General features: G+C 36.2%; 1 protein-coding gene across 7 annotated transcripts in view; it reads right to left on the bottom strand.

Moving 5' to 3' along the window:
• The window catches only part of LOC100924346 (core histone macro-H2A.1), a 96,723-nt gene that overhangs the window by 58,706 nt on the left and 10,567 nt on the right, over nucleotides 1-27,450 (bottom strand). For all 7 annotated transcript variants that reach the window (XM_012549651.3, XM_023503579.2, XM_031953023.1 and 4 more), the window contains exon 2: nucleotides 20,522-20,722. In XM_012549651.3, the coding sequence (XP_012405105.1) occupies nucleotides 20,522-20,693 (172 nt within the window). In that variant the 5' untranslated portion in view covers nucleotides 20,694-20,722. The remainder of the gene's footprint in view (nucleotides 1-20,521; nucleotides 20,723-27,450) is intronic.

Raw genomic sequence — 27,450 nt, 5'->3', positions numbered from 1 at the left:
AAGGAAGGTTGACTATTAAACTCCTAACAATAGGCCTGGTAGAAAAAGACTATCTTTCTTGAGGACTATGATTAATATTCCCTTTACGGCTGGTCCCCTCAACTGTATTTATTTATAGGTTTGAACTTTAGGTTTTGCTTTCCTGACATGTTATAATGGTCTAAATAACTAGGGAGAGAGGGTAATAAATATATATTTTATTAGTTGTTGATATTTTGATGGAATGATAGTTGGAAAAACTATTCACAAAACTCACACTGGTTTCTTTTCTCTTCTCCATAGGGAATCTTAGAATCTCAAAAACAAATTCTAATAATCTTCTTCAATGGTTTAAGGCACTTGGGAGATTTTTAAGAGCACAGAATTGTCCCCAAATCCTATACCCTAGTGATTCCCACATACCCACATGGAATAATACTATTACAACCCAACTGGATTGTTCAGTGTTTAGCTACCTTTTTGCCTCAACAAATACTGCTCATTTCATGCTGTCCTGGCACAAAGAAAAGACCATCTCTTGAAGCATTTAAGATTACTAGTTGGTTGGAGCAGCTAGGTGGCGCAGTGGATAGAGCACCAGCCCTTAAATCAGGAGGACCTGAGTTTAAATCTGGCCCCAGACACTTAACACTTCCTAGCTGTGTGACCCTGGGCAAGTCACTTAACCACAATTGCCTGGGGGGAAGTGGGGGGAAAGATAACTAGCTGCTTTTCCAGCAACTACCATCTGTCATCACTGACTTGGCCTTGACAAACACTTGATTTCTACTTTTTTTTGGAATGTTAATATGAATATGTCAAAGCTGGGTCCAACATCAGAAGCTCATGTCAAAAACATCATATAGTGTATGGAATTTATGTAGCATTTATCACCTAAAGATCTAAAACTGATTCATTCTTTTTTTCTCTTTTCTCAGAGAGAAATCTTTAACTGAGCAGTGATGCAGCTCACCCAGGCCACATAGTGGGCAAACCACAGGATTATTGGAAAGGTCACCTTCTCAGCTTCCAAGACCAAAAGAATATAAGAGTTTTCCTATTGGATCAGGATCTGCTGAGCTCCAGGTTCTGTCTGACAGTAAGCAGAGATGGATCATTTCAGGCAGGGCATGAAAATCCTGTCTGGTGCTGACCTCAAAGGTTAAGGATCATAAGATCAACAAAGATTTAAAGTTATAAGGGACCTTAGAGGTAATCTAGTCCAGCCCCTTCATTATACAAATGAGGAAACTGAGAACCAGAAAGGTGGAATGACCTGCCCATAGCTGAGGTTCAAACCTTGATTCTCTGACTCCAAATAAAGTGCTTTTTCCAACTTATCATACCAGCATTAATGTGTCTGATACTGTTTCTCTTCAATTCTTGGATGATAGATTTCTTTCTGAATTATTTTCATCCTTTTTAGAATTTGTGTATATATTCCATCAGTGCTCTTTCTGTTGGAAGACAAAGAAACCTTCCAGTAGATATGCTCAAGGAGACTGAAATTTCAGATAACAGATAACCCTCCAAACGTCAGTTATCCTTCCCAACCACTAAACACTTGAAACTTCTTATTAGGTTTTGCCTTGTTAACAAGACTATATATCCAAAATGGTTCTGCCTTATGTAAAATTCACAAGCCTAGATAATAGACCATGGCAGACTTGAGGTCTTTTCAGGGTAGCATTTTTCCAGGAGACTTCTGAAGTGATCAAAAGTTAAGAATAGTGAATACTGCTGCTGGACTCTCCAAGCAAGCAACTCTTGTGGAAAAGAAGTGAGCCATTTCTTCTGACTGCCATCTAGATGGCAGGCAAGCCAGATGAGTGAAGCAGCATGGTACCCTGAGAGGGAGAAAAGAGACAATATTCTAAAGGCAAATTAAAACTCCATTACTACCTTGAGCATGACCTCCCCTCAACCTAGATGAAGACTCTGAATCCAAGAGGCTTAGGAATAGTAATGCTTTCTAATAGTAGTAATGCCTACTACAATTATCATCCTGGGAAGAAGCTATCTCTATGGAGACCTAGCAATTTCTCTTGCAATGGCTATAGCTAAAGTTACTGAAAGCACAGTCAATGTCAAATGATTCAACAACAGAAAATGATAGGATTTTATCAGTGAAAATGAAATTAAGGATGAGCATAGACGCATGGCATAGTGGCAGGTAGAAATATAGGCAGGCTCTTCCAACATAACCCTTCCACTAAAATCTTACCAGATCCTGAGAGAGAACTGCAAGAAAAAACAAAACAAAACACAGTAAATCATATTTCTAGTCCAGGTCAGCATAGATGTCTTGGGACCCTAAGGATGAAGTCTGGTCAGGAGGGCACTGTATCAAGCAATCCAGTGTATTGGAACTCAGAAAGGGCTGAGGCTATGCACCAGGGTGAGAGATCCAGAACTTTACTGAAGAACCCCGATCTTTCAGTACTGTGGAGAACAGATGCAAACTGGCACTTCAGTCATTTGCTACCCAGTTTCAAGTCAGATTCAGGGTGGAATGAAGTTTCAGAAGGCTATAGGCTTTGTACTGAGCTAAAAATAAGTTCAAAAACAAATAAAAGCAGTAAGGATGTGACTTAAGGAACTGGTTTTGGTTGTAGACTCAAGTCCAGTAGAGTTGTGAACCAATACAGCCATTCTAGAAAGCAATTTGGAACTATGCCTTAAAAGCTATTAAAGTATACGTACCCTTTGACTCAGTATTACTTCTATTAGGTCTGGTACCTCAAAAAAACTAAAGAAAAAAGGAAAAGAAGCAGAGCTGCTAAAACTATTTTTGTAGGCAAAAAGTAAAAACTGAGGTGATATAAATCAATTGGAGAATGGCTAAATAAGTTATATGTGTGCTATATAAGGAGATCTTCCGTTTAAAAAAATTTTTTTTTACTAATTATAGTAAAAGAAGAGGCACTACTACCCATTTGCTTTGCTGCTGTATATTAAGGGCCATGAAACCTTTCTATCTTACTTTCAGTGAAAACTTTCCATATAGTTTGTTTCTCCCATTAAAAGGAGAATTCCTTCAAAGAAGCTGGTTTTGTATTTTCAGGGGTTAGCAAAATGTTGTAGCAGAATGTAAAAAAAATGCAAGTCCTTAATGCTTTTTTATTTCTTTCATTCATTCATGTGGGGAAGCTAAAGTACTATGCTACCTGTATGAGGGATTTCTGAGCAGTTAATACAATGTTTGGCTTGGTTTTATCAATTAAAAAGAAAAGAAAAGAGGATAAACAATAAGCAGCTGTCAATTCAAGAGTAAAAATTCATCAGAGGGAAAAAGGGCATGAGGTAAGCTAAAGAGGCTAGTCACCTCACCACAACAGAATGATGGTCTTCCAGGATTTCCAAATGCTATTATTTACGTGGCAACATATGGAGGAGGAAGAACAACAATAACAACTACCACCCAATTGGAAATCACTGGTATAAATATACTTCTTTATTTTTTATTTTTTTAAATTATAGCTTTTTATTTACAAATTTATATGCATGGGTAATTTTATAGCATTGACAATTGCCAAACCTTTTGTTCCAATTTTTCCCCTCCTTCCCTCCATCCCCTCTCCCAGATGGCAGGTTGACCAATACATGTTAAATATATTAAAGTATAAATTAAATACAATATAAGTATGCATGTCCAGTTATTTTGCTGTACAAAAAGAAGTGGACTTTGAAATAGTGTACTATTAGCCTGTGAAGGAAATCTTAGCCTGTGAAGGAAATCAATATACTTCTTTATTATAAAAGAGATTTCAGAGAGCACAGTCAGGGACATTTGGGAAATGACAATTATAATAAAAACAAAACATCAATAAAAAATTTTAAAAATTAATCACAGGAAGTAGCAATTTTCTGCTAACAACCAATTGATATAAATCAATTCCTCTCCCCACACATGCCTCATGATTCTGTTGGCCTCCATTTATCTAATTTCTGCTCCATTTTAATTCCTCTTAACTATCCTGAATATAATAAAGCAGGATGATTCTAGGAAAAATATAACTGGCAGAAAATATCACTCCCAGTCAGCTATAGTCAAGGAAGGATCACCAAATTATTCTGTATGAAGCATTCAAAGAACTTACGACCTAGTAAGGAAGAGAATTATATCAATTTCAGATTCATCAAAGTGTTCCAGACTGTCAATATTCTTTCTAAAATATGGCAACCAGAACTGAACAAAATAATCCAGTTGTAGTCTGACCACATCAACAAAAACCAACTCCCAACCACAAAGTCCCTCATTTGCTTTTTATCATTTGCTTTTTAGGATATTATCATGTAATACAATTGACATCTATTGAGCTTGCAGTCCACTAAGACTTCCAGATCTTTTGCATATCATCTGATATCACACAATGATTTCTATGCTTGTGAAATAGATTAATCACTTGAACTCAAATGCAGAAATTAAAATTTGTCCCTATTAACAACATTTTATCTTCTTAGACACAATCCTCAATTCTAGACAAGTATGATCATTGTGGATCCTGATTCTACTATCCATTTAGATATCTTTCCCAGCTTCATTAATCTATAAATCAAATAAGCATGTGATTGATGCCTTCTTTGAAATCATGTTAAATAGGATGAGCCTCAAGGACAAATCCCTAAATTACTATACTAAAGGACTCCCTCCAAATTGGTATTGACTTACTAATAACAACTTATTTGGGTCTAGTTGATCAACAAATTCTGAATTCACTTAATCATTCCATCTCACATTTCCACCTTATGCACAAAGACAGAATGAAAGATGATATGTTGAAATTTAAGATATAAAAGTTATATATATATATATATATATATGTATATAAATACATATATTAATCTAATATGTATATATATATATATGAAAATTATGTCAAAAAAAGAAAATGAAGGTAATAGGCTGGCATGACTTATTTTTCATGAATCCATTAAGGTTCCTACCAATCATTTTTTTTGTAATTTAATAGCCTTTTATTTACAGGTTATATGTATGGGTAACTTTACAGCATTGACAATTGCCAAACCTCTTGTTCCAATTTTTCCCCTCCTTCCCCCCACCCTCTCTCCCAGATGGCAGGATGACCAGTAGATGTTAAATATATTAAAATATAAATTAGATACACAATAAGTATACATGACCAAACCGTTATTTTGCTGTACGAAAAGAATCAGACTCTGAAATATTGTACAATTAACCTGTGAAGGAAATCCAAAATGCAGATGGGCAAAAATATAGGGATTGGGAATTCAATGTAATGGTTTTTAGTCATCTCCCAGAATTGTATCACTGGGCGTAGCTGGTTCAGTTTATTACTGCTCCATTGGAAATGAATGATTTAGTTGATCTCATTGCTGAGGATGGCCAGGTCCATCAGAATTGATCATCATATAGTATTGTTGTTGAAGTATATAATGATGTCTTCTACCAATCATTTCTTAAAAATGCTCAGAAACACTCACTCTAATCATTAATTTTATAATTTTTTCAAGAATCAAAGTCAAATTAATCATCCAATTAACAGATTCCAACTCCAGTAATACACCATCTTCTCCTGTTCTCCATGATTTTTCAAAAAATGACTTACAGTGGCTTGTTAATTATAATATCTAATTCTTTCTGAGTCTGGGATGTATTTCTGGTTAGCAAGATTTCTGGGAGCCACTTTTATCTTTTGTTTTGGGTTTTAGTATTTTCTTTAGCAAGGAAAAAATTGCTAGCAATGATCATTCCTATCCACTAAAATTTACCTAGAATTACATAATCCTTTACACATTTGTATGATACTTTGCCATTTACATTGTGCTTAAATAAATCACATAAATGATCTCATTTGAGCTTATTAATACCCTCTGAGAAAAGTAGGGCAAGGACTATTTCTTCTATTTTAGAAAATGAAGACATGGAGGCTCAGATCAATTAAGTGACTCTTACAAGTTCATAAAGATAGTTAATGGTCAATCCAGGATGTCAACAATGTGATATGGCAGCCAAAAATGAGAATTCAATTTTAGGCATAAGAGTTTCATAATACCCAGAACTAAGGAGATGATAGTTATATAACATCTGTGGTACTTAGTTATTTTAGGAAGAATATTGATAAACTAAAGGATAAACTGGATAAATGTCCAGAGGAAAACAACTGAGAATAATGAAGAGACTTGAGATCAAGCCATGTGAGGTTAACTAAAGAAATTTAAGGCATTTAGTATGGAAAAGACAAGGCTTAGGAAGAGCATGGTAGCTACTTTAAAGCATTTGATAAGTTAAAACATTAAAAGAAAAGGGGATTAAATTTGTTCTTCTTAACCACAGATGGCAGAACAAGGAGCAGAGAAGGAGACTTAAGTCAGATATAAAGAAAAATTTCCTAATAAAAAGAGCTATTCCAAAGTGGAATCACTCCTTGGGAGGTAGGCTAGGTTACCTTCACTGAATTTCTTCACACAAAGGCTAAATGACGACTGGCTAAGTATGCTGCAGGGTGACTGTTGTTCAGAAGACCTGAGTGTATGCAATCAGCAGCTCCACTGTGCATAGGCTGCTATCTGAGCCTCAGTTTCCTCATATGTAAAACAAGTAGATTGGCTCAGATGACCCTAAAGGTCCCTCCCATGTCTATCAAACACTGCCAAGTGATGAATTTTTTGGCCAAAGCACTTTATTTACTACAATAAAAAGGATTTTAAAGTTACAAGAGGGAAGGAATACTCATGCCAATATGCCAACAGAAATATACACACATAGTGAGAGATGGTCTATTAAGAGAACTGGCCTTGGTGTCAGGAAATCCTACCTTTAACATATATTGGCTATGTGACTCTGGGCAAGTCCATTTAACCTCTTAAGTTTCCCACGAAGCTCTCTAAACCTATAAATTTTAAAACAGGGTCCAATCTGCACAGTTAAAAGGAATTCCCTCTATAAATAGAATCACAGGTAAGCTCCAAAATATATACAAAGAGACACACACATACACACACACACACACCACACACACAAACATACATGCCATCTTTAAAAATTGGTGATACCAATTCTCCCTGTGCAACAAGAGAACTGTTTGTTTCTGCACACATATACTGTATCTAGGATATACTGTAACATATGTAACATGTATAAGACTGCTTGCCATCTAGGGGAGGGAGTGGAAGGAAGGAAGGGAAAAGTCAGAACATTAGTGAGTGCAAGGGATAATGTTGTAAAACAATTAGCCAGGCATATGTTCTGTCAACAAAAAGTTATAATAAAATATATATATATATATATATATATATATATATACACACACAAACAAAAAAAAATTGGTGATATATTCATGTAGTCAAATAACTTTTAAGCTAGAAGAGACCTTTAATCCAACTCTTCATTTTAAAGAAGAAAAAAATTCAGACTTGTTCAAGGTTGAGTAATAAGTAGCAGACCTAGGATTTAAACCCTAAGCTCTCTGACTTCAAATTTAGCACTCTTCTTACCATACCAGGTCTCTTCTCTGCAAAGTGAGTTTGTGGCAGACTCAAGACTAGATTCCAGATATCTGGACTCCTGTTCCAATGCTCTTTAAACCATGGAAACCCAATGACGGCCCCATTTTGCTTCTTCATTCTAGTTAAGTGGTACTCAATGAATATATTCAGGAAGGACTGGGAAGATTAGGGGGCAGAGGTAGTAATTTAAACCATGACCTCTGATCTTAAGAGTTAATGTTAGGGCCAAACACATACCTTCCACCTAGCTCTCTGAGCCTGGGAGATTTACTTCTTTTTCCAAGACCAGAAGTCTCAGGAATGATGTATATTCACTGAAACAACTATCCGTATAAGCAGGATGTGCTGACAATAGAATTTTCTCACACCCTAATTTGAGAAGAGCAGCATAGCTGAAAAAGTGATGGCAGAAGGATAGAGAACATCTGACCCAAGTTAAAGATCAGAAGTCACGCAAGCAGAAATGTGGAATAAAAAAAAAATCATTTTATTCGTTTAGACTAGACTTCAAGGTGTATTTTTAATGACTATCCCTTTCCTCTATTTTATTGCAAAATGAAATCAGGCTCCAAAGAATACCTCATCCAGCCTGTCAAGTGGCTAAAAGATCACTCAAGGGATACCTATTGTTCCCTGAGTTAAGAATCAGCTGTGTAAAAATATAAATTACTCAGGTCTATTAACAACAGACAGCTGCAAGAGACTTCTATTATCCAAAGACACTAGGTTTCTATTAGTAAGTCTTATGTTCAGTAGTTAATATAAGAGAGAAGACAAAGAGGGTGCAGAGTGCTGAAATGAAGGAGAGTGGGTTGGGATTTGGGAAAAATCATAGGAAGGAAAAACAAAAAGAAGGGGAAGGGGGAGCTAAATGGAAGCTATGAGATGAGTTCAATATGTTTACAGAAAAGACAAAAAGCAAAACCAAAAATGAGAATTAAATTCTAACCACAAATGCATGCCATGGGAAATATGCACAAGGCATCTAAAACGTAATACATCAAAATAAGCATTGGTCCCTCTAAAGTAAAAAAAACTGTCCCCTTGGAGGGGACTTATTCTGGTGCTGTTGTCCTAGTCCATTTCTACACTTCTCCTTGGGAACTGCCTTCAAAGCAGGTCATAAATCATTCAAGTTGCAAGTTACCTTGGAGATCTTTCATTTTGTACTTGACAAACTGAAGACCAAAGTCATAAAGGCTGAAAATGGTTGAGCCTAACAATCTTTTGAGCTCCAAGTTCAAACTGACACATCGGTCCCCAAATCCTTTAATCTTGCACAATTGGACTCCTTTTTCTTCCACTGATACCTTCTTTTTTTTCTCTTCTACTCCCCCTACCTATCTTTTGCTTATGTGAGCTTCTAGTTCTTTTCCTCTCTGCCTATCCAAACTCTACCTATTCTTTAAACTCCTCCATGAAATTTTCCCTACTTCTCTCAGTCTATAGTTACCTTTTCGCTCAGATCTCACAAAGCACTCTGTATACACCACTCTAAGGCAGTTATCATAATTTTTCTTGGTTGGGAGTAATGGAACAAATTATACAAGGTAGTTGTTTACATGAGTACTATATTATCCCCCTATTAGATTGTGAATTGTGAGAGGGCAGGAGCTATGATTCAGTTCCATTTCCCTGTACTTAGAATAATTCCTGCACACAGTAGTTGCTTACTAAAAAATTGGTAAATGACTGAATGGGCTCGCATTCTGGCTCTTTGCTCTTTTCCCTACAATTCAGCCCAGCCCAAGTCCAAGCCAAGGTAGCTTCCTGGAAACTCATAGAGGAGAAACTGTGCCAATTTTCTCCATGCTTACTCTCCACTGGCTCAGATTCTGGCCTGAGTCTCCAACAACAGCTCCTCCAAGTTAGTTATGGTCTCTTCCCACTCTTTAGGTCACATAAAGACCTAGACACTGGTGCATAGAACAGAATCGCTGTAATATTGTTTTTCAAATGCCCTCTAGGAGTAAATCTGATTTGTGGAAGCAGCTAAAAGTCACTCAAAACTAAAACTGGTGAATAATGTGATAAGGCTAGTAATAGCATGTTTGGTTGAATCAAGTCCAGATGCAGTTTAACCAATGCAGTTTAACCAATGTCAGAAGCATAGTCTCCCAAGAGAATGGGACTCAGCTGGATACACAAGTTTTGGTCTGTTTATTTTTAAAATAAGTCACATGGCTACACAGTCAAACCTCATCTGGTCCATCTGTTAAAGGCCTCTCATTCATTTGTGGTTGGCATCACCTTGATTGAGAAGTGTAAATTCAAAAAGACAGACCAAAACCCAGCTCTTTAAATGTGGAGCTTTGGTATTCTCCTAAAATTTGGTACTATACTTCCCTATGATCTTCAAGTTAGACAAATGAATCAAAGAAATATGGAATTTTAGAGCTGGAATGGACTTTAAAAAGTCATCTAGTCCACATTCTCATACCCAATCCTCCTTGCCCCAAATTTTACAGATGAAGGAACAAGCCCAAGGAACTGAAATGACTTGCTAAGGTTGCATGTGAAAAAGGAACAGAGCTGGGATTTGAACCCTTATCCTGACCCTAAATCCATAACTCTGTGCACTCTGCTACACTGCTTCCAACACTTCCAAAACAAACCCTTTCAGTTTCAGATCCTAGTGACATAATGCTGAAGATTTATAATTGGAAAGGACATCAGTGGTCACCATAATAGAATGAGGAAACTGAGGCCTAAGAGTAGGAACTTGCCTGTGATCATACAGGCAGAAGGGATTCATGATTAAAACCAGAACCAGTGACTCTGAATTAAGTGTGATTTTTTCTTTATTTTCTTATTCCAATCTTTTCTACCTTCATGACTCTTGCTGTCTACTCTTTAATCTACACCAAGGTTCTTGCTGTCTGAACAACATACTTTGGCTTTAGTTAGACTTAGTTTTACTATAATGTCATAATTAACTCGCAAGTCTGTGTGATCTCACCTAAACTAGAAGTTACTGAAGGGTTGGGACCATATCACATTCTTCCTCGATTTCCCCTGCAATTCTTAACCCAGTAGGCATTGTGTGGTAGGCACACAGCAGACAGACACTGACTAAATAAACACAATGCTTTGCTGACTTCATGATTTCATTAGGGTAGGTACTATTTCAGTTTGGAAAATCACAACCCTCCTATGTCTTTTTATCATTTGTGATTCTTATCTATGCCTTCCTATAAATCTTCTACCAAGGATCCACCCCATCAAATCCTTTACCTTGTTCACAGGGTAGTTCAGAAGCATTTAGGCTATCTGTTCATTGGTTTTCTCTCATTCTGGCTCTGTGATTTTTTTTTCCTTTTCAAATCAGACATGTCCTTTATATGTTATAGTTTAGAGGATACACACCCGTACTCAAATGTCTTACAAAGAATATGTCCTATCTCTGACACATACTGACTGTGACCCTGAACAAATCATTTAACCTCTAAGAATCTAAGACTATGAGTTTCAGAGAAGATGCCAACTTGAATTGCTTGAGGGCATTTTCTCACCTTGGAGTATCCTATACTAATAAAATCCCAAGTCTTCTACTTATTCTACCACTTCCATATACATCTCCCCCTAATGAGATGCATTAATCTGCTTAAATCCAGTTTGCATATTTTATTTGCCCTTTAAGATATTTAGATTGTTATTTATTCTAAGATCATGGTGTTCTATGAGTCACAAATATATAACATCACTTGGAGAACACCAGTGTTAAAGAATGTTGAGCTTTCTTTAGAAGCATTCTCTTTGAGAAACACAATCAACAATGCAAAATGGCAGCCAAAAAAGTTATTGAGATCCTGGACTAGGCTAAAAAGCACATTGTCAGCATAAAGGAAGTAATACCAGTTGGGTGACATGAAGTGGTAAAAAAAATTTGGAATCCATCTAAGTTTTGATCCTGACTCTGGTATTTATACTGTAACTTTGAATTACATACTTCACCATTCTGGGCCTCAGTTCCCTCATCTGTAAATTAAGCCGACTAGACTATTTGACCTCTAAATTTCCTTCCAGCTCTGAATCTATATTCCTAGGATACTCCTGTTATATTCTTCATGGTCAGGTTACATTTCTCTTCTGAGGAAATGGTAAAGTGTTCCCAGAGAACTATCTAGCTGAGTAAGAAGACACTGAATATATTTAGCCTAAAAAAAATAAGACTTAAATGGGGACACAATAGCACTTCAAGAATCATCATATGGAAGGATTATTTTGTTTAGTCCCAAAGGGCAAAAGGTGGCAGTTATTGAGTGAACTTCTCAATAATTAACACTATATATAAGTGGAATGGGTTGTTTCTGGAAATCCTGTGCTCCCCTTTGTGAGAGATCTTCAAGTAAAGACTGAGGATAACTCCTTAAATTTATCACAGAACACTGTTCAGGTACAAATTAGAAGTTTTCTGAAGTTCCTTCCAATGCTAAGACTCATAATATTCTTTCTGCTAAACTAATTTTGGACCCTATTCATTATTAATCTTAAGTACCTGTTTCAAGACATGCAGATTGAAAGACTAACTCAAACAAGTGTCAGTAAGGCAGCATATCACAAACTGGTATTGCCCATGACTTCTAAAAAGTGCTTACTAAATAATAATAATAAACATAATTAAAACTTACCATTATGCAGTACTCTACCAGTTCCAAAGGACTTTATAAACTTTATCTCATTTGAGCCTTACAATAATCCTGTGAGGGAGGCAGGATTAGCCCCAACTTATAAATGATAAACTGAAATCAAAAGGAGAAGTGAAATGTCTAAAGTTGTACTATTAATGAAAAAAGCATAGCTGGGGTTTGATTCCTGATTGATTCCAATGCTCTTTCAACTACAATACTAACCTCAATATTCCCTTTCCCTTAAAAGACATGTGCTTTTTGAAGTATGTTGCAAAAAAAGAGCCAGTCGGTGAAAATCCAGCCTTAGACACTTATTAGCTGTGTGACCTTGGGAAAGTCACTTAACTCAGTTTTCCTTAATTCACTGGAGAAGGAAATGGCAAACCACTGCTGTATCTTTGCTAAGAAAATTCCAAGGACAGTGTTGGCATTATCCATGGTTTCACAAAGAGATGAACAACTAAACAATGGTCAAGTATTGCCTAGGGGAATATGGAACAGAAATGTCAGAGTGGACAAAGACCTAGTGAAAGTCATCACCAGAGCCAGGATTACCATCCTGAATATCATCTCAAGTGCCTCTGCTCACCCACAGAAACTCTGAATCTCATTGTTCTGGATGAACAAAGACATGGAAAAGCAATAACAGTCTGCAAATTATGTGAGAAAGGTGCAGATGCCACTAAGACACTGAAAGAATAGCAAGATACCATAATGTAACTGAGAGAAATGGGCAACAGTGCATGGTATATGAAGAGATCATATTCCATGGGGAAAGGTCTGGGGAAAATCTGAGAGGTTAGGGCTCAATGAGACTAGAAAACCATCTGTAACAATGATTTCTGAAAGAGTGCATTCTGGTCACCAGACACAGGTTTACTCCAGATGCTGTATTTTCCTTTCAAGTAAGATGGATGATTCGACTAGTCATGCCAGAGGAGAAACAGATGCCCAGCCTCAAATTACAGAACAACGAACACAGTACACACTGTTGCTGCTCATAACAGAACAGAACAGAACCACCAAGATCAAGACACTTAACCATGTCACCCAACATCCCCAGCTCTAAAATAAATATCCTTTTCATCACTCCCTCTCGTTAATCTAGGGAATTTCTAACTTGATTATGACTATATCTACTTTGCTAGCAATAGTTCATGGATTCACATAAGGCCCTAGGGAGTTGGAAAGAGCTTTCAAGATAGTTTAATTCAACTCACTCACCTTAAAAATGGAGAGCAGAAAAGTTCAATGCTCACATAGGTAATAAACAGCAGAGCTACCAAGCCCTTCAACCTCAGGAACTCCCACTTCCCTTATGTCCAGGTGTCCATGCATACACACAGGTGGTGTTTGGCTGACCTGTACACATCCCAAGGATAATTCACAGAACTGCAATAGAAACACTTGGAACCCAACTTTGACGTGTATCCAACTTGTCCTAGTTAAGTGAGAAAAAGAGGTCATCTGTGGAAGATAGACTCTTTGGAAGAAAGGCATGAGGATGATAGTAGAAAAAGTACCAATTACCCCTTCCACATCATGGGAGATGGGGAAATAATGTGGAAGGGTTAACTGTAGGAAAAAGGCTTGGGTCCCAGATCTGCCAGTGCCTGACTAGGTGTGTGATATTATTAGACAAGTCACTTCCTCTTTTCAGGCCTGTTCCCTTTTTCATAAAACGAGGAAGTTGAACTAGATTGTCTCTAAGCTCCCTCACAGCTCTAATGTTTTGTGGTTTAAGATCCTTTCTAGTTGTGACATTCTATAACCTTCATAGTCAGAGTATCTTTTTTTTGCAACAATTTTCTGGATACTTTAACTAAGGACATATAAACTGGGACCAGTGAAGTGGGACTGCAGAGTTCAAATCTTGATTCTTAACTTACTGGGACTGAGACCGAGTTTCCTCACCTATAAAAATAAAGTGGTTGGACTAAATGTCTTCTAAGGTTCCCTCAAACTCTACAAATCTATGATTTGTACTCATATGGTATGGCTTTTATACATCTTTGACTGGCTCAGAAATATCATAAGTAAACACTGTATTACTGGCCTAATATGTCAAGAGGATAAGAAAGTTCACTCATTTGTGAACTATTTACTTAATTCCTCCAATTGTTTTCTTTTTCCAGTGTAGCCTTGAAAGCTCCACAAAAATTGTTTGATGATTGTGATGCAGAACTACTATCAGGACTATTATACTGGAGGAGAGGAGAGAAGTAAAAGAGGATGAAGACTTTAATTTCCTTTACGAGTGAATACTGAAATCAATCAGGGAAAAGGAACAGGCTAGGGAGAGATGAAAGATGGGGAAGGGGGAAAATCCAGTAAGAGGGTTAGGTTATTTATCTGAAAGACAAAATAGTGCAATGAGCAATTTTTAAAAATCAGGAATCTCCATTTTCAAATCCCATGAAGTCTGGCTGAAAGGGGTCTCAGAAATCCAATCTAACACCATTAGTTTACATATGAAACAAATTGAGTCCCAGAGAGAGGGAAGGACTTGACTAAAGGATTCGTTCCTACTATATATCAACTTTGCAAGTTAAAATTTTATAGAGTGGAGGTATGATTTTTTTTCCCAGAACTCTCTGAAGAATGTAATACAAGTGTCCTTATCCCCATTTTACAGATGAAGAAACTAAAGTTCAGTGAAATAATAATAATATAGTGAAATAATAAGCCTCCCCTGATTAATCTCCCAATGGGGCAGCTGATTGTGAAGTGGACAGAGTACCAAGCCTTGAATCAGGAAATTTAAGTTTAAATCTTGCTTCAGACACTTACTAGCTGGGTGACCCTGGGCAGCACTTAAACTCTGTTACCCCAATTTCTTCAACTGTAAAAAAAAAAAAAAATGTGTGTGTGTGTGGGGGGGTGAATAACAGCACCTACTTCCTGTGATTATTGTAAGGATAAGAGGAAATACAATGTGTGAAGCACTTAGCACAGTGCTCGGCACAAAGCTGCTAAAGTAGGTACCTCTTATTATTGTATGTATTGCAGAAAAATGTGTTATAAAAGAGAAGGCACTACAATTCAAGTCAGATTTCAAATGCCTGAATTGCCACCAGCTGCCTGATTCTAGATGACTAACATTTTTTGTTCTGCCAGATCCAAAATTATCCTTAAGGAGGTCCTTTAACTGTGCTTGTCAAAAGATCTTGCAGGCAGGGAAACACAGTGGAGTAAGGCTTCAGAAATGTTCTTTGAATGCATAAAGCCTTTAGAGGTCCCCTGTTTAAGCTATCCTATATGTTTTCATTCTCCCCACAAACTATTCCCAAAGCCAGGGGTACATACACACATCACCTCCTTGTGCAACCTTGTAATGACTCCCCACTAATGATGACTGGACAAAGTCTTAGTTTCATAGATCATCTATGATCCAGACTCAATCTAGCCCTCTAGCCTCATCTTCCTCTAGCTGCATCTAACTCCTTCTTAGTCCTCTTTTCTCACATAAACAAATCTTCTGAAATGTTACCTCTGCACCAACTTTTCCCTCTGTTCCCTCCTCTCTAGACCTGTCACCTCCATCATTAGCACTCTTATCAATTATTGCAAAAACTTCTTTATAGGCCTTCTTGATTCTATAATTTTTGTTTTGCCAATTCATCCCCTACACTGAAGTCAAAATAATCTTCCAGAGGATCAAAGGATCATAGAAATAGGTTAGAAAGGAACTTAAGGGCATGCATGTGGTCATGTCACTCTTCTGCTTAAAAACTTCAATGATTGTAGTGCCTACTGATTCAAGTTCAAATGTCTTTAAAACATTCAAAGATTTCTACAACCGAGTTACACCTATAACTTCCAAACTTATCATATAATACTCTTCTCCCATAAGGTTCTGATTTTCAGCCAGAGAGATCAAAACTCCCACTTCCAACACACTTTGTATTCTCCTGCTTCCATGTGTTTGTTCACACTGCTACTTTACTTAAAATGCACTCCCTTTTCTTTTTTGCCCAAGTTCCTTAGAGTCAGGTATAAGAGAAAGAGGTTTTCCTGAAGGAAGCGGCTTGAATTTTAAAGAAAACAACCATCAAAGTCTAATTCAAGAGCAAACTCCTCCATGAAACTTCAACAATTCCCTCCCCTATCCCCAGTCCAACTTCACAAAGTAAAAAAGTCCTAGAAAGAATGCTAGACTCCTCTACCAAACTCCTTTTACGACACAGACATGGTACTACTGATACCTAGACCAGGTAGGCTGAAAACAGAGAAAGAAAATTATAGACCAATCTCCCTAATGAATATCTATGCTAAAATCTTAAATAAAATATTAGCAAAAAGATTACAGAAAATCATCCCCAGGATAATACACTATGACCAAGTAGGTTTTATACCAGGAATGCAGGGCTGGTTCAATATTAGGAAAACTATTAGCATAACTGACCATGTCAATAACCAAACTAACAAAAAACATATGATCATCTCAATTGACGCAGAAAAAGCATTTGATAAAATCCAACATCCATTCCTAATAAAAACACTTGAGAGGATAGGAATAAATGGACTTTTTCTTAAAATAGTCAGGAGCATATATTTAAAACCATCAGTAAGCATCATATGCAATGGGGAAAAACTGGAACTTTTCCCAGTAAGATCTGGAGTGAAGCAAGGTTGCCCACTATCACCATTATTATTCAATATTGTATTAGAAACACTAGCCTTGGCAATAAGAGTCAAGAAAGAGATTAAAGGAATCAGAATAGGCAATGAGGAAACCAAACTATCACTCTTTGCAGATGATATGATGGTATACTTAAAGAACCCCAGAGATTCTACTAAAAAGCTATTAGAAATAATCCATAACTTTAGCAAAGTTGCAGGTTATAAAATAAATCCCCATAAATCCTCAGCATTTTTATACATCACCAACAAAACCCAACAGCAAGAAATACAAAGAGAAATTCCATTCAAAATAACTGTCGACAGCATAAAATATTTGGGAATCTATCTACCAAAGGAAAGTCAGGAATTATATGAGCAAAATTACAAAAAACTTTCCACACAAATAAAGTCAGACTTAAATAATTGGAAAAATATTAAGTGCTCCTGGATAGGCCGAGCGAATATAATAAAGATGATAATACTCCCTAAACTAATCTATTTATTTAGTGCTATACCAATCAGACTTCCAAGAAAATATTTTAATGATCTAGAAAAAATAACAACAAAATTCATATGCAATAATAAAAGGTCGAAAATCTCAAAAGAATTAATGAAAAAAAAAATCAAATGAAGGTGGCCTAGCTGTACCTGAGATAAAACTAAAGCAGCAGTCACCAAAATCATTTGGTATTGGCTAAGAAATAGATTAGTTGATCAGTGGAACAGGTTAGGTTCACAAGACAGAATAGTCAACTATAGCAATCTAGTGTTTGACAAACCCAAAGATCCTAACTTTTGGGATAAGAAATCATTATTTGACAAAAACTGCTGGAATAACTGGAAATATAATATTTGTTGAAAGTGTTCTCACTGAAGCAAAAATTAAAGGATACTAAAATGACAGATGAGAGAGAGAGAGAAACTCAAAACACTAATCTCTTTGAGCCTTTTTATCTATAAAATGGGGGAGAGGGGAGAGAATTTTGAATTAGATGATCTCAAAGCTATCTTTCAATTGCAAATTTAGGAATCTCCTCTCATTCTGTTAAGGTAATTTAAAACATAAGCTTGAAAGTGAATCATCACCCTCCTTAACCCAGGATTCCAACATCCCACTAAAAAAAGATCAAAGAATATAAGAGGATTCTAAATATCAGATCCATATTCATTAAAGACTAATCCTCCTTCCAATTTCTAACTGCAAGATAGATCCCCACTGTTTCTATTACAGCTAGACCCCATGAACTATACATGACAAGAGTAGAGAATGGTAAATGATCAGGAAGTCCTCATTTTACATAAATACCTACATTTATTACTGCTCCTCAGCTGCCCAAATTTACTTTATATTTATTCTGCATATGCATACTCTGCATATAGTATATTATAATAATAACCAATGATATTAACTAATAGCTAATAAGGCACTTTAAAGTTTGGAAAGTATGTGGCAGACATAGAGTATCTCATTTTATCTTCAAAATAAACCTTTAATGCAGATATTATTTTCCTTACTTCATGGAAGGAGCAGAGAGTTCTAAGGAAGTTGGATTTTATATATGCTGCAGATAATTTGATTCACTGGTTGGTTTGGCAGAACTGCTTTTTTTTTTTATTATTCTTTGTTAGAAGGGATGTGAGTAGGAGCAAGAAGGATATGTTCAGATACAAAGGTGATGATAAAATATATCAATATAAACAAGATTTAAAATACCTTTTTTAATAGAAATGCACTGAAACCATCATGCTTCATGATACAAGGCACTTTAACACTACTCTGCTAAATGCAATGCTTAGAAACCCTGGGTTTTAATTCTAGACTTTTAGGTAATGTGTTTTGTGATCTTTAGCCAAGTCCCATCTTCTCTGAGCCTCAGTTTCTCCCTCTGTAAAGTGAGAGGATCATGTAATTGATCTCTAAAGCCCTTAGACTAATTTAATAATCTTTACTTAAAACTTGACTGTTTACAAAGCATTTACAAATGTGAGCATGAGCTCTTCACAACAATCGTTATAAGGAACAACCTGCAGTATCTTTTTTTCATTTTAACTTGTAATTTCATTGGGTTAAGGAATTCCTCATCAATTAATTCCTTTTATCAATGTAGATCAGTATGTGATATGTAATTTACCATCTTAGAGAGCACAAGGTCATTCAGACAGTATGAGCTCTCACCTCTCACCCACAGGTGAGATTAGAACTCTCGTCTTGACCACAAGGCCAGTTCTCTACCCACTATGTAATTTTGCTTCTACATCAAGCAAAAATAATTGCCCCTATTTAATAGATGAGAAAATGGAAGTTCAGAGTATAGGCCTCCTGAGTAGTGGATTCCACATCACTGGATGTATTTTAGCATATTGGATGACTCCTTTTAAGGATAATCAAAAGAGATTCCTGTTTTGAATAAGGGGTGACTTTCTGAGTAATTCCTGACTTCCAATTCACTAATCTTTCTCCTAGATTATCTAACTCTGGAAAGTCTCACACTCTCCATGTTGAACACTTTATAAAGCAGCTGGTTTGCATGAGCATATGATAGTTTTTTCTTTTTACTTCCCAAGTACCAAAAATGGTAGTAATGGAACAATAAAAACATGGCTCCAGGAGTACTGGATATATAGATTTAAGGAACTTAAACCCCATTTTGTTGAGGCTAATATATCAATAAACTATTCAACAACATTTATTAAGCTCCCAATCTGCACAAAATATGTGCCTTATTTGAAGTTCTGCCTATGACACATATTGGTTGGGAAAAGTGACTTAATTTCTTGGTTCTCATGATCAATCTCTGAGACATTAAGTTGTATGAGAGTTGCTCATCTGCACTAGCAGATAAGAATTCCCCACACCAGGAAAATTACAGGTCCAGACAAAAAAATATATAAAATACAAAAGAGAATAATTCTTCATATCATGGAATTTAATTCTTACTGGTGGAATTGTTTAGGAATTTTCTTCCCTAAAGAGACTCCTAATGTCCTATTATTCAGCTGTTCTATCCCTCCTCAAATTTTCTTCAGTCACTTTCTCTGGAGCTCTCCTTTGTGGTAACTAATACTTCTTTGTAAAATCCATTTTATACATGCCTTATCCCTAATACAAGCTTCTTGAGGACAGAAATTACATTCTTCATTTGAATCCCCAGGCTGTAGTACAGAGTCTCACATGTAAAAGGTGCTTAATAAATGTTATTAAAATGCACTTTTTGTGTGACCCTGGGCAAGTCACTTAACCCCCAAATGCCTCAGCAAAAGTAAAAAAAAAAAATTAAATTGCACCTTTTTCCAATTAGCCCAACAAATCCCTGTCATATGATGTCTCCCAAATAGACCCCACTTATGCCTATCTCTGTAGCTTTGTTTGTGCTGTTGTCCCAGCCTGAATGCCCTTGTCCTCCTCTTCTATTTTCTGTACCAATCCATATTTTCCCCATCCATCAAGGCTGAGCTCAAAACCTACTTCCCCCCCTGTAAGCCTTCTCTAAATTCCTCAGCCCATACTGATCTCCCCTTTCCTGAATCTTAGTCTGTATCACATTTAGTATTTAAACATGTAACAAAGAAACATTGTTTCTTTGTGTATAAAGTCTTGACTCCCTTACCAATGTGTAAATTTGCAGAAAAAATCTGGAGCTTTTTCTTCATCCCTGTGTCTGTCTGTCTGTCTGTCTGTCTGTCTCTCTCTCTCTCTCTCTCTCTCTCCCCAGTGAAATTCCAGGTCAGGCCCATAGCAGATGTCGTGTGAATGCTTATTTAATGGCCACTTAACAGACAAGTTTAATCATACTCACCAGTCAGGTATTCCAGCACAGCAGCCATGTACACTGGAGCACCCACCCCAATCCTGTACTTAGGGTGTCCTTTCTTAATGTATCGCAACATTCGCCCCACAGGGAAGATGACTCCAGCTTTTGCTGATCGGGAGGTTTTGGTGGACTTCTTCTTTCCACCTCGGCTTGACATCTTGCTTTTCCTGAATATGAAACAGCACACTACAAAGAGAAAGGGAAAAAAGCAATCAGATGACCCACACCAATTCTGGGATCTAGAATAGGATATGCATGCAAAGACTAATAATCTACCTCATATTTGCTCAACTGAGGGCAAATGAAAGTCAGTGGATTGGGTTCTTCTGCACAGATGTGAAAATACTTAAGTCCTCTTTAATCTTTTAGAATGAATTTGCTCCCTCCTTTAAATAAATGATTCTATTTTCTATGTCTGACACTGTGACATCCATTTACTTTATTTGCCATTCCATTTAAATATTACCATGAAAATGATGTAATTGCTTTTAAGTACCTTTACATGTATACTTAAAAAAGAAAAGTGGATTTCTTTGCTAGGTTCTCTATGGTTTATATTTAATCATTATAATGAATGTAAACTGTTTGCATTTTTGTTTTTCTTCCCAGGTTATTTTTACCTTCTGAATCCAATTGTTCCTGTGCAACAAGAGAACTGTTTGGTTCTGCACACATATATTGTATCTAGGATATACTGAGACATATTCAACATATATAGGACTGCTTGCCATCTAGGGGAGGGGGTGGAGGGAGAGAGGGGAAAAATCGGAACAGAAGTGAGTGCAAGGGATAATGTTCTAAAAAATTATCCTGGCATGGGTTCTGTCAATAAAAAGTTATTATAATAAAAAAAAAGAAAATTAAAAAAAAAGAAAACAAAAAAAATTAATCATTATATTTACACAGAACTAAAACCTAGGGCTTACCTATTTGCTAATCATACATATTTTAAAGCTATTTCATTAGCATGGAGAATGACTAAGTCTTAAAATCTATGACTTATAATGCGTATGGTTCTAAATAGCAAGAAGAACTAACTTCCAAGATCTCTTTGGAATTTAATTTATGGTTTTCCAGGACTTGAAGGTCCTACCAAATACTCACTGAATCTTGGCCTGACTGTGAGAGAAACAGCAGTCAAGCTCTCACACACCTTTAACCTTTTAAAGATGATGTTGTAGTGAGAAGGAAAGTGGGGGAAAGCAGGAAGACTGACATTTAATATTGCTGTACTTATATAAAGCATACTTTATAAATATAGCATGGTACAGGGGAAAGTGCTACATTTAGAATCCAAAGTACTGGGTTCAAATCCTGGTTAGATTTAATATTTATATGACCTTGAGGAATAGGATACAAGTTATTATAAAGGAATGATTTCATTTTTGTTTCTGTGTCTCCAGGGCCTAGCCTAGTTCCTGGAACACAGCAGGTCCTTAATGCTCATTAAATGAATAAAAATAAATTAAATTATCTGAGACAGTATGGTATAGCAGATAAGATGCTAGACTTTGAAGGTCTTCTGACCTTCAAAAATTCTGAGACTTAGTGGCTATGTGATTCTGAACAAGTGCATAATCTCTGTGAGTCTCAGTTTCCTTATCTGTTAAAGGAGGCAGTTGAACTAGACTTCTAAGGGTTCTTCTAGCACTAAAGCCCCCAAAAGACTCATATTTTGGAAGAATCGTTTTTTTAAAGTACTTGGTACCCTGTACCAGTGTGAGGGAAATTATATTTCTATTATATTAATAACCAATTAAGGCTTTGCTCTTTATTTCCTTATTCAAAGTCTAGCACTAGAACTCAATTAGCCAGTCTCTGAAGAACAAGGCTGACAGATGAGGTTGACAGAGATGAGACTGCCCAAATTTTCTGGTAGCATAATCTACAATCTTGAGCAGGACGGTACCAAGACTTTATTTCTCTTTCAAGTGTAAACAGACTCTAATCTAGGTGAATTTCAGCCCCAAAGCATTAAGCCCACTGTCTTTGTACCACCACACCTCGTATCCCCCACTGGATATAGGCAGATCTAGATCATGAAGGAAAAAAAACAACCAGAATGGTTTAGATAAAGATGTATTCCTTTGTCCAGATTGCAGGAGGCAGCTGTGTCTCTTAATCAAATCATATTCTCAGCAGGAGAAGATGAAGACTTTTAGCCCACCTCCTCATTAACATACCTACTCCTCACTCATTATTTACCAATCAGGGTTGATTTTTCTTCTGTCAGGGACATCCCCTTTTCCAAAATGACATTAAGACTTTCAGTCTCCAAGGTTTTTTTTTTTGATTTTGTTTTGTTTTGTTTTGTTTTTTGTTTCTGGTTATCAAAAGAAACCACTGACCATCAATTTATTATTACCTAGCCTAATTAATAAATTGTTTATTAATTACACAGAAACTGTCTCTTAGTGTGTCAAGTATGATGACACAAAGAAATGGGTGTCAAGAAAAGTAATTCACTTTACAATTCATGGAATATTTTCCTTGAAATAACCCTTGGAGAAAATAGCATAAATACTATTTTTCCATTTGACAAATGAGAAAATTGAGATTTAGAGATTAAGTGACTCATCTACACAACTAATAAATAGCTGATCTAAGACTAGAACCAACCTCATCCAGTCTTAAATGCATCATTCTTTCCACTATACCTTGCTCCCTTGGAATATGAATTCTTAGCAGAATTATTGACTGGCTATTAGCAGCTCACAACACCCCTTTATCTGTTCAGTGTCTTAATCTATGAAATGGAACTAATATCAAGAAATGAAGGCCTCAGTCATCAGTCCAGAGGGTCAGTTCTCTATTAAGTTAAATTCTGCTCACTGAAGGCCAAAAGGATATTTATGTTTATAAAAACAACAATTACAGTTTCATAAACAGCACTACCAGGTACACTCTGTTCACTGCATCAGGCATTTTCCAATGACACAACATATTTTATATTTGCCTTACTGTTTCATTCTTCCACCTTAAGAGACCTGGTTCAAATGTCGGTAAGATTAATTTTAAGAAAAATCAGAGCTTTGTGACAGGCAAATCTGACAGGGGCTAAGACAGCTCAAGCCTTGATTCAGAATCAACCCTAGAGGCAATTGTCCAAGGGAGAGAGAGAGACCTTATTTCTTGGAATATATCTATCCACCCATACACCTGAGAATGATGGAATCAACTGTCCCCTAAAGGCTAAAAAAAGCAAAAACAGGGCTTACTGTCAGAAAGTCAGTCTTTGTAATTGTAAGCCTTGCTCATTTTAATAAGCATGGTTCTATTTGGTGTCCATCAATGCAATGCATCTCATTACTTTACAATACTATGAGGTACTAGGTAGACTGTGTCTTATGTCAACTTTGTAGTTTCACCACAAAGTAATAGCACTTTCAATGACAGATCACAGGATTTAGAGTTCTGGAAATCTAATCCAACTCTCTCATTTTAGAAATGAGGAAACTGAGGTTCACAAAAGTTAAATACACACAAGTCACAAAGGTAATAAAATACAATGGAGGAGCTGCAACTTGGGCCAGTCTCTCAGGGCTGCTGTGAACAATGCTTAATCTGTAACAGATTTATTGGTGAATGAATGGATGAATGTGATTTTAAAATATTCCCTCCTTATAGATGCCTCTACCCACTAAAGGCAGGGAATGTGTGCTTCACATGTCTTAAGGATCCTATCTTGTTTTGGAATAAAGATTTTGCTACCTTCTGTGTAGAATAACTACAAATGTTTCTTAGAACCATAAGCCCAATTAGAAATTTCCATTAAATCTATGAATATCAAAGTTATACACTGTTATAGTTTTTAAAATAAGTGGATACTTTTGTATTTTAAACAGAAGCATATGGAAGTGATATTTCCTGAAACTAGTTTCAGAAAGTTAGTTTCAGGACACTAGCTCTTTATTTGAACATGTGACTTTAGCTCATAACATCCTTCAATAATCCCCAGGGCAAAGCCCACCTTAAAGTCAATCATAGTTGCCTTCAGTGACTTCTGGCTAATTACAGCTAAGGGAGAGCATGTTCAGGAGAAGAACAATAAGACTTCTGTGCTTGATATGCTCTGAAGTAAACTTGTTCCCTAGACTCAAAGTTCTTTGTCCCATTAGGTACTCAGGCATGCCACAAGATCTGTTTCCAGCAGCTTGCCCTGAATAGTCCCAACTTTACACTTACACCTAGCCTAGGGAAGAGCCAAACTGTCTGTCAAGCCTTATTTATGGCAAAGTAGAATTATGTAGGCCAGGACTTTCAGAAATTAAAAAAAAATTTTTTAATTACATAAAAGGTTTTTTATCCTTGTGTAAGAAATTTTTGCTAACAGCTCCAAACTAGCTAAATATATGTGATACAGAGTTAGGATGTTCAAAGTTTAGGCTCCAATTTAGTAAGACAAGACAGTGAACATTTGTCTTCCAGGATTTTCAATGAAGTAGCCTTCTTCAGACATGTTTCAAGTTTGGGTTCAGAAATCATGGCCATCACAATTATAGATCAACAAGGACATTAGAGATTTTTGTTTTTGTATTCCACATAGCTGAGTTTCAGAGAAACTGACCACCCCTCACCAGGGGATGCCTGGTTGTATAGGTTAAGGGGAGTAGATTCTATTAATCTTTCTTCTGATGAAGTATTCCCTCTTCATGAATGAGATTCAGCGCTAACTCCTCTCCCTCTTGCATGTTGAGATGCCATTTTTCTTATTTATTTGCTGTCTCTCCAGTTTCACATCATTTCCTAAATGATTCTAGGACACCTGAGATTCTAGGACACCAAATCCACTATTAATCTAGGAAGGAAAACTCTTCTCATTTTGCATCAAATGAAGTGCTTAACTATAATTTCAAAAATTTTTTTTGATAATTTCATTCCACTGTGTGACTTTCCTTTGGGAGCTTATGCCAATTAAGAACATTCTGAAAAGGGGTTTATAGGCTTCCTCAAAATGTATAAGGGACCCATCTTTAATACAAAACAAAGAAGTGATAAAGCAATCTTTTAACTCCTTTCAATTTTATGTAGTGTAGACAAAACAGCACTTCAAGACTGTTTTTCATGCTTAGTCCTCTTTGTATTCATTTTATTCCAAGATTTTTAAATCAAACTAGAGAAGGCATCTACCTTCTGACCACCATGCCATGTTAGCCACACAGAATCAAGCACTCTTACTCTATGGTCACATTTCACAACAAAGCCAACTCTAGAATAAGTTTGTAGATCAGATTTTTCAATATTTCTCTTTAAATTGAGACACAGATAATGGCAGTGTTTCACCTTTCTGCATTTATCCAATGCCTTTTTAATGCATATTTTCTTTTTTCCTCCCCTTCTCTGGATTCTACCTTTAAGTAAAATAAGAAGGCTTACTGATCTCAAAGGTTTCTTCTAGCTTTAAGATTATCTGACCCTCTGCATTTAAATCACCAGCTTTTCTTTGCCCAAGCTAGCCAGAAATTACATTGTGTTTATTTGGTATGGATTTCTGTATATACTTATGAACATATATATTATTTCCCTCTGATAAACCATAAGGTCCTGGAGGAAAAGAACAGTTCTACATTTGTCTTTGTATATCTAGTACCAAGCATAGTAGGTACTTCATATATAATTATTGATGTGGAAGAATAATCAGCATATGCATTCTAACTATATAGTCTACTTTCTCATTTCTTTAAAATCTTTGAGAATGAACAAACACATACTGACAGCACTCTTGATGAAAAATATGAAACAACCACAGGAAGGTTACCCCAAAAAGCTTTGTGAAAGGATGAATGCTATCAGGCTGGGCAATATGGCTTCAATCCAGCTATGAATTCCTATGGAGACTAAGTGCCTACAAAAAATATACACAAGACTTATCCAATGAAGAAATCAAAGTCATGAATTCCCTTCAGGTTCTCTGTCTCCAATCTTCTTAGTTACAAGTATAGTATTCTAAGCATTTGGGGTCAGATTTGAGTCTGAAGTCTTGGTGCCACTGTCTATGATATCTTGAACAACTCACTTCCTCCTTTAATTAAGCAATTACACTGGATCAGAGATTCTTAAGAGTTTTCCATGCCATAAATCCCATTCTTAAATAATCTTTTTAAACTAATAAAGTAAAATACATAGGCTTAGAGAGGAAACAAATTCTTTTCAAGCACAGATATCAAAATATATTAAAAACTAGTTCACGGACCCCAGGTTAAGAAGCCCTACCCTAAATAGGTTCTTAAAAGAGTAGCTGAAGAACACTGGGAAATGAATGCAAACTGCTTGCGTTTTTGTTTTTCCTCCCAGGTTATTTTTACCTTCTGAATCCAATTCTTCCTGTGCAACAAGAAAACTGTTCGGTTCTGCACACATATATTGTATCTAAGATATACTGTGACATATTTAACATGTATACTGCTTGCCATATGGGGCAGGGGGTGGGGGGAGGAAGGGGAAAAGTCAGAACAGAAGTGAGTGCAAGGGATAATGTTGTAAAAAAAAATTACCCAAGCATGGGCTCTGTCAATAAAAAGTTATAATAAAAATAAATAAATAAATAAAGTTTTTTAAAAAAAAAAAGAGTAGCTGGTCCTTTCTATCTCTAAAATCTATTAAACAAACTCAAAATATATGATTTTCTTAAGACTTATTTTTATGCAAAGCACATACAATCTACTCTCTTAAATTTTATCCTTTTTCATTTGAATCACCCTAGAGCCTTCTCTGCTCCATCAATTCTTTTATGTTGTTTTAGGAATTAATTGTTTTAGGAAAGTTAATAGACGTTAGGTTACTGTGATAGCCAGTGTATGTTTGCATATGTCTGTCAGCTTAATTTTGTCTGGTTAGATGGGGGAGCAAAAGAAGTTTCTAACAAAGTGATCACTTACAAAAAAGTATTTCTGGGAATTTATTTTGCAAAGACC

The sequence above is a fragment of the Sarcophilus harrisii genome, chromosome 2 (genome assembly GCF_902635505.1).
Source record: "Sarcophilus harrisii chromosome 2, mSarHar1.11, whole genome shotgun sequence".
Lineage (NCBI taxonomy): Eukaryota > Metazoa > Chordata > Mammalia > Dasyuromorphia > Dasyuridae > Sarcophilus > Sarcophilus harrisii.
The sequence above is the reverse complement of the archived record's forward strand: the minus strand, read 5'-3'. Positions and strand labels throughout refer to the sequence as shown.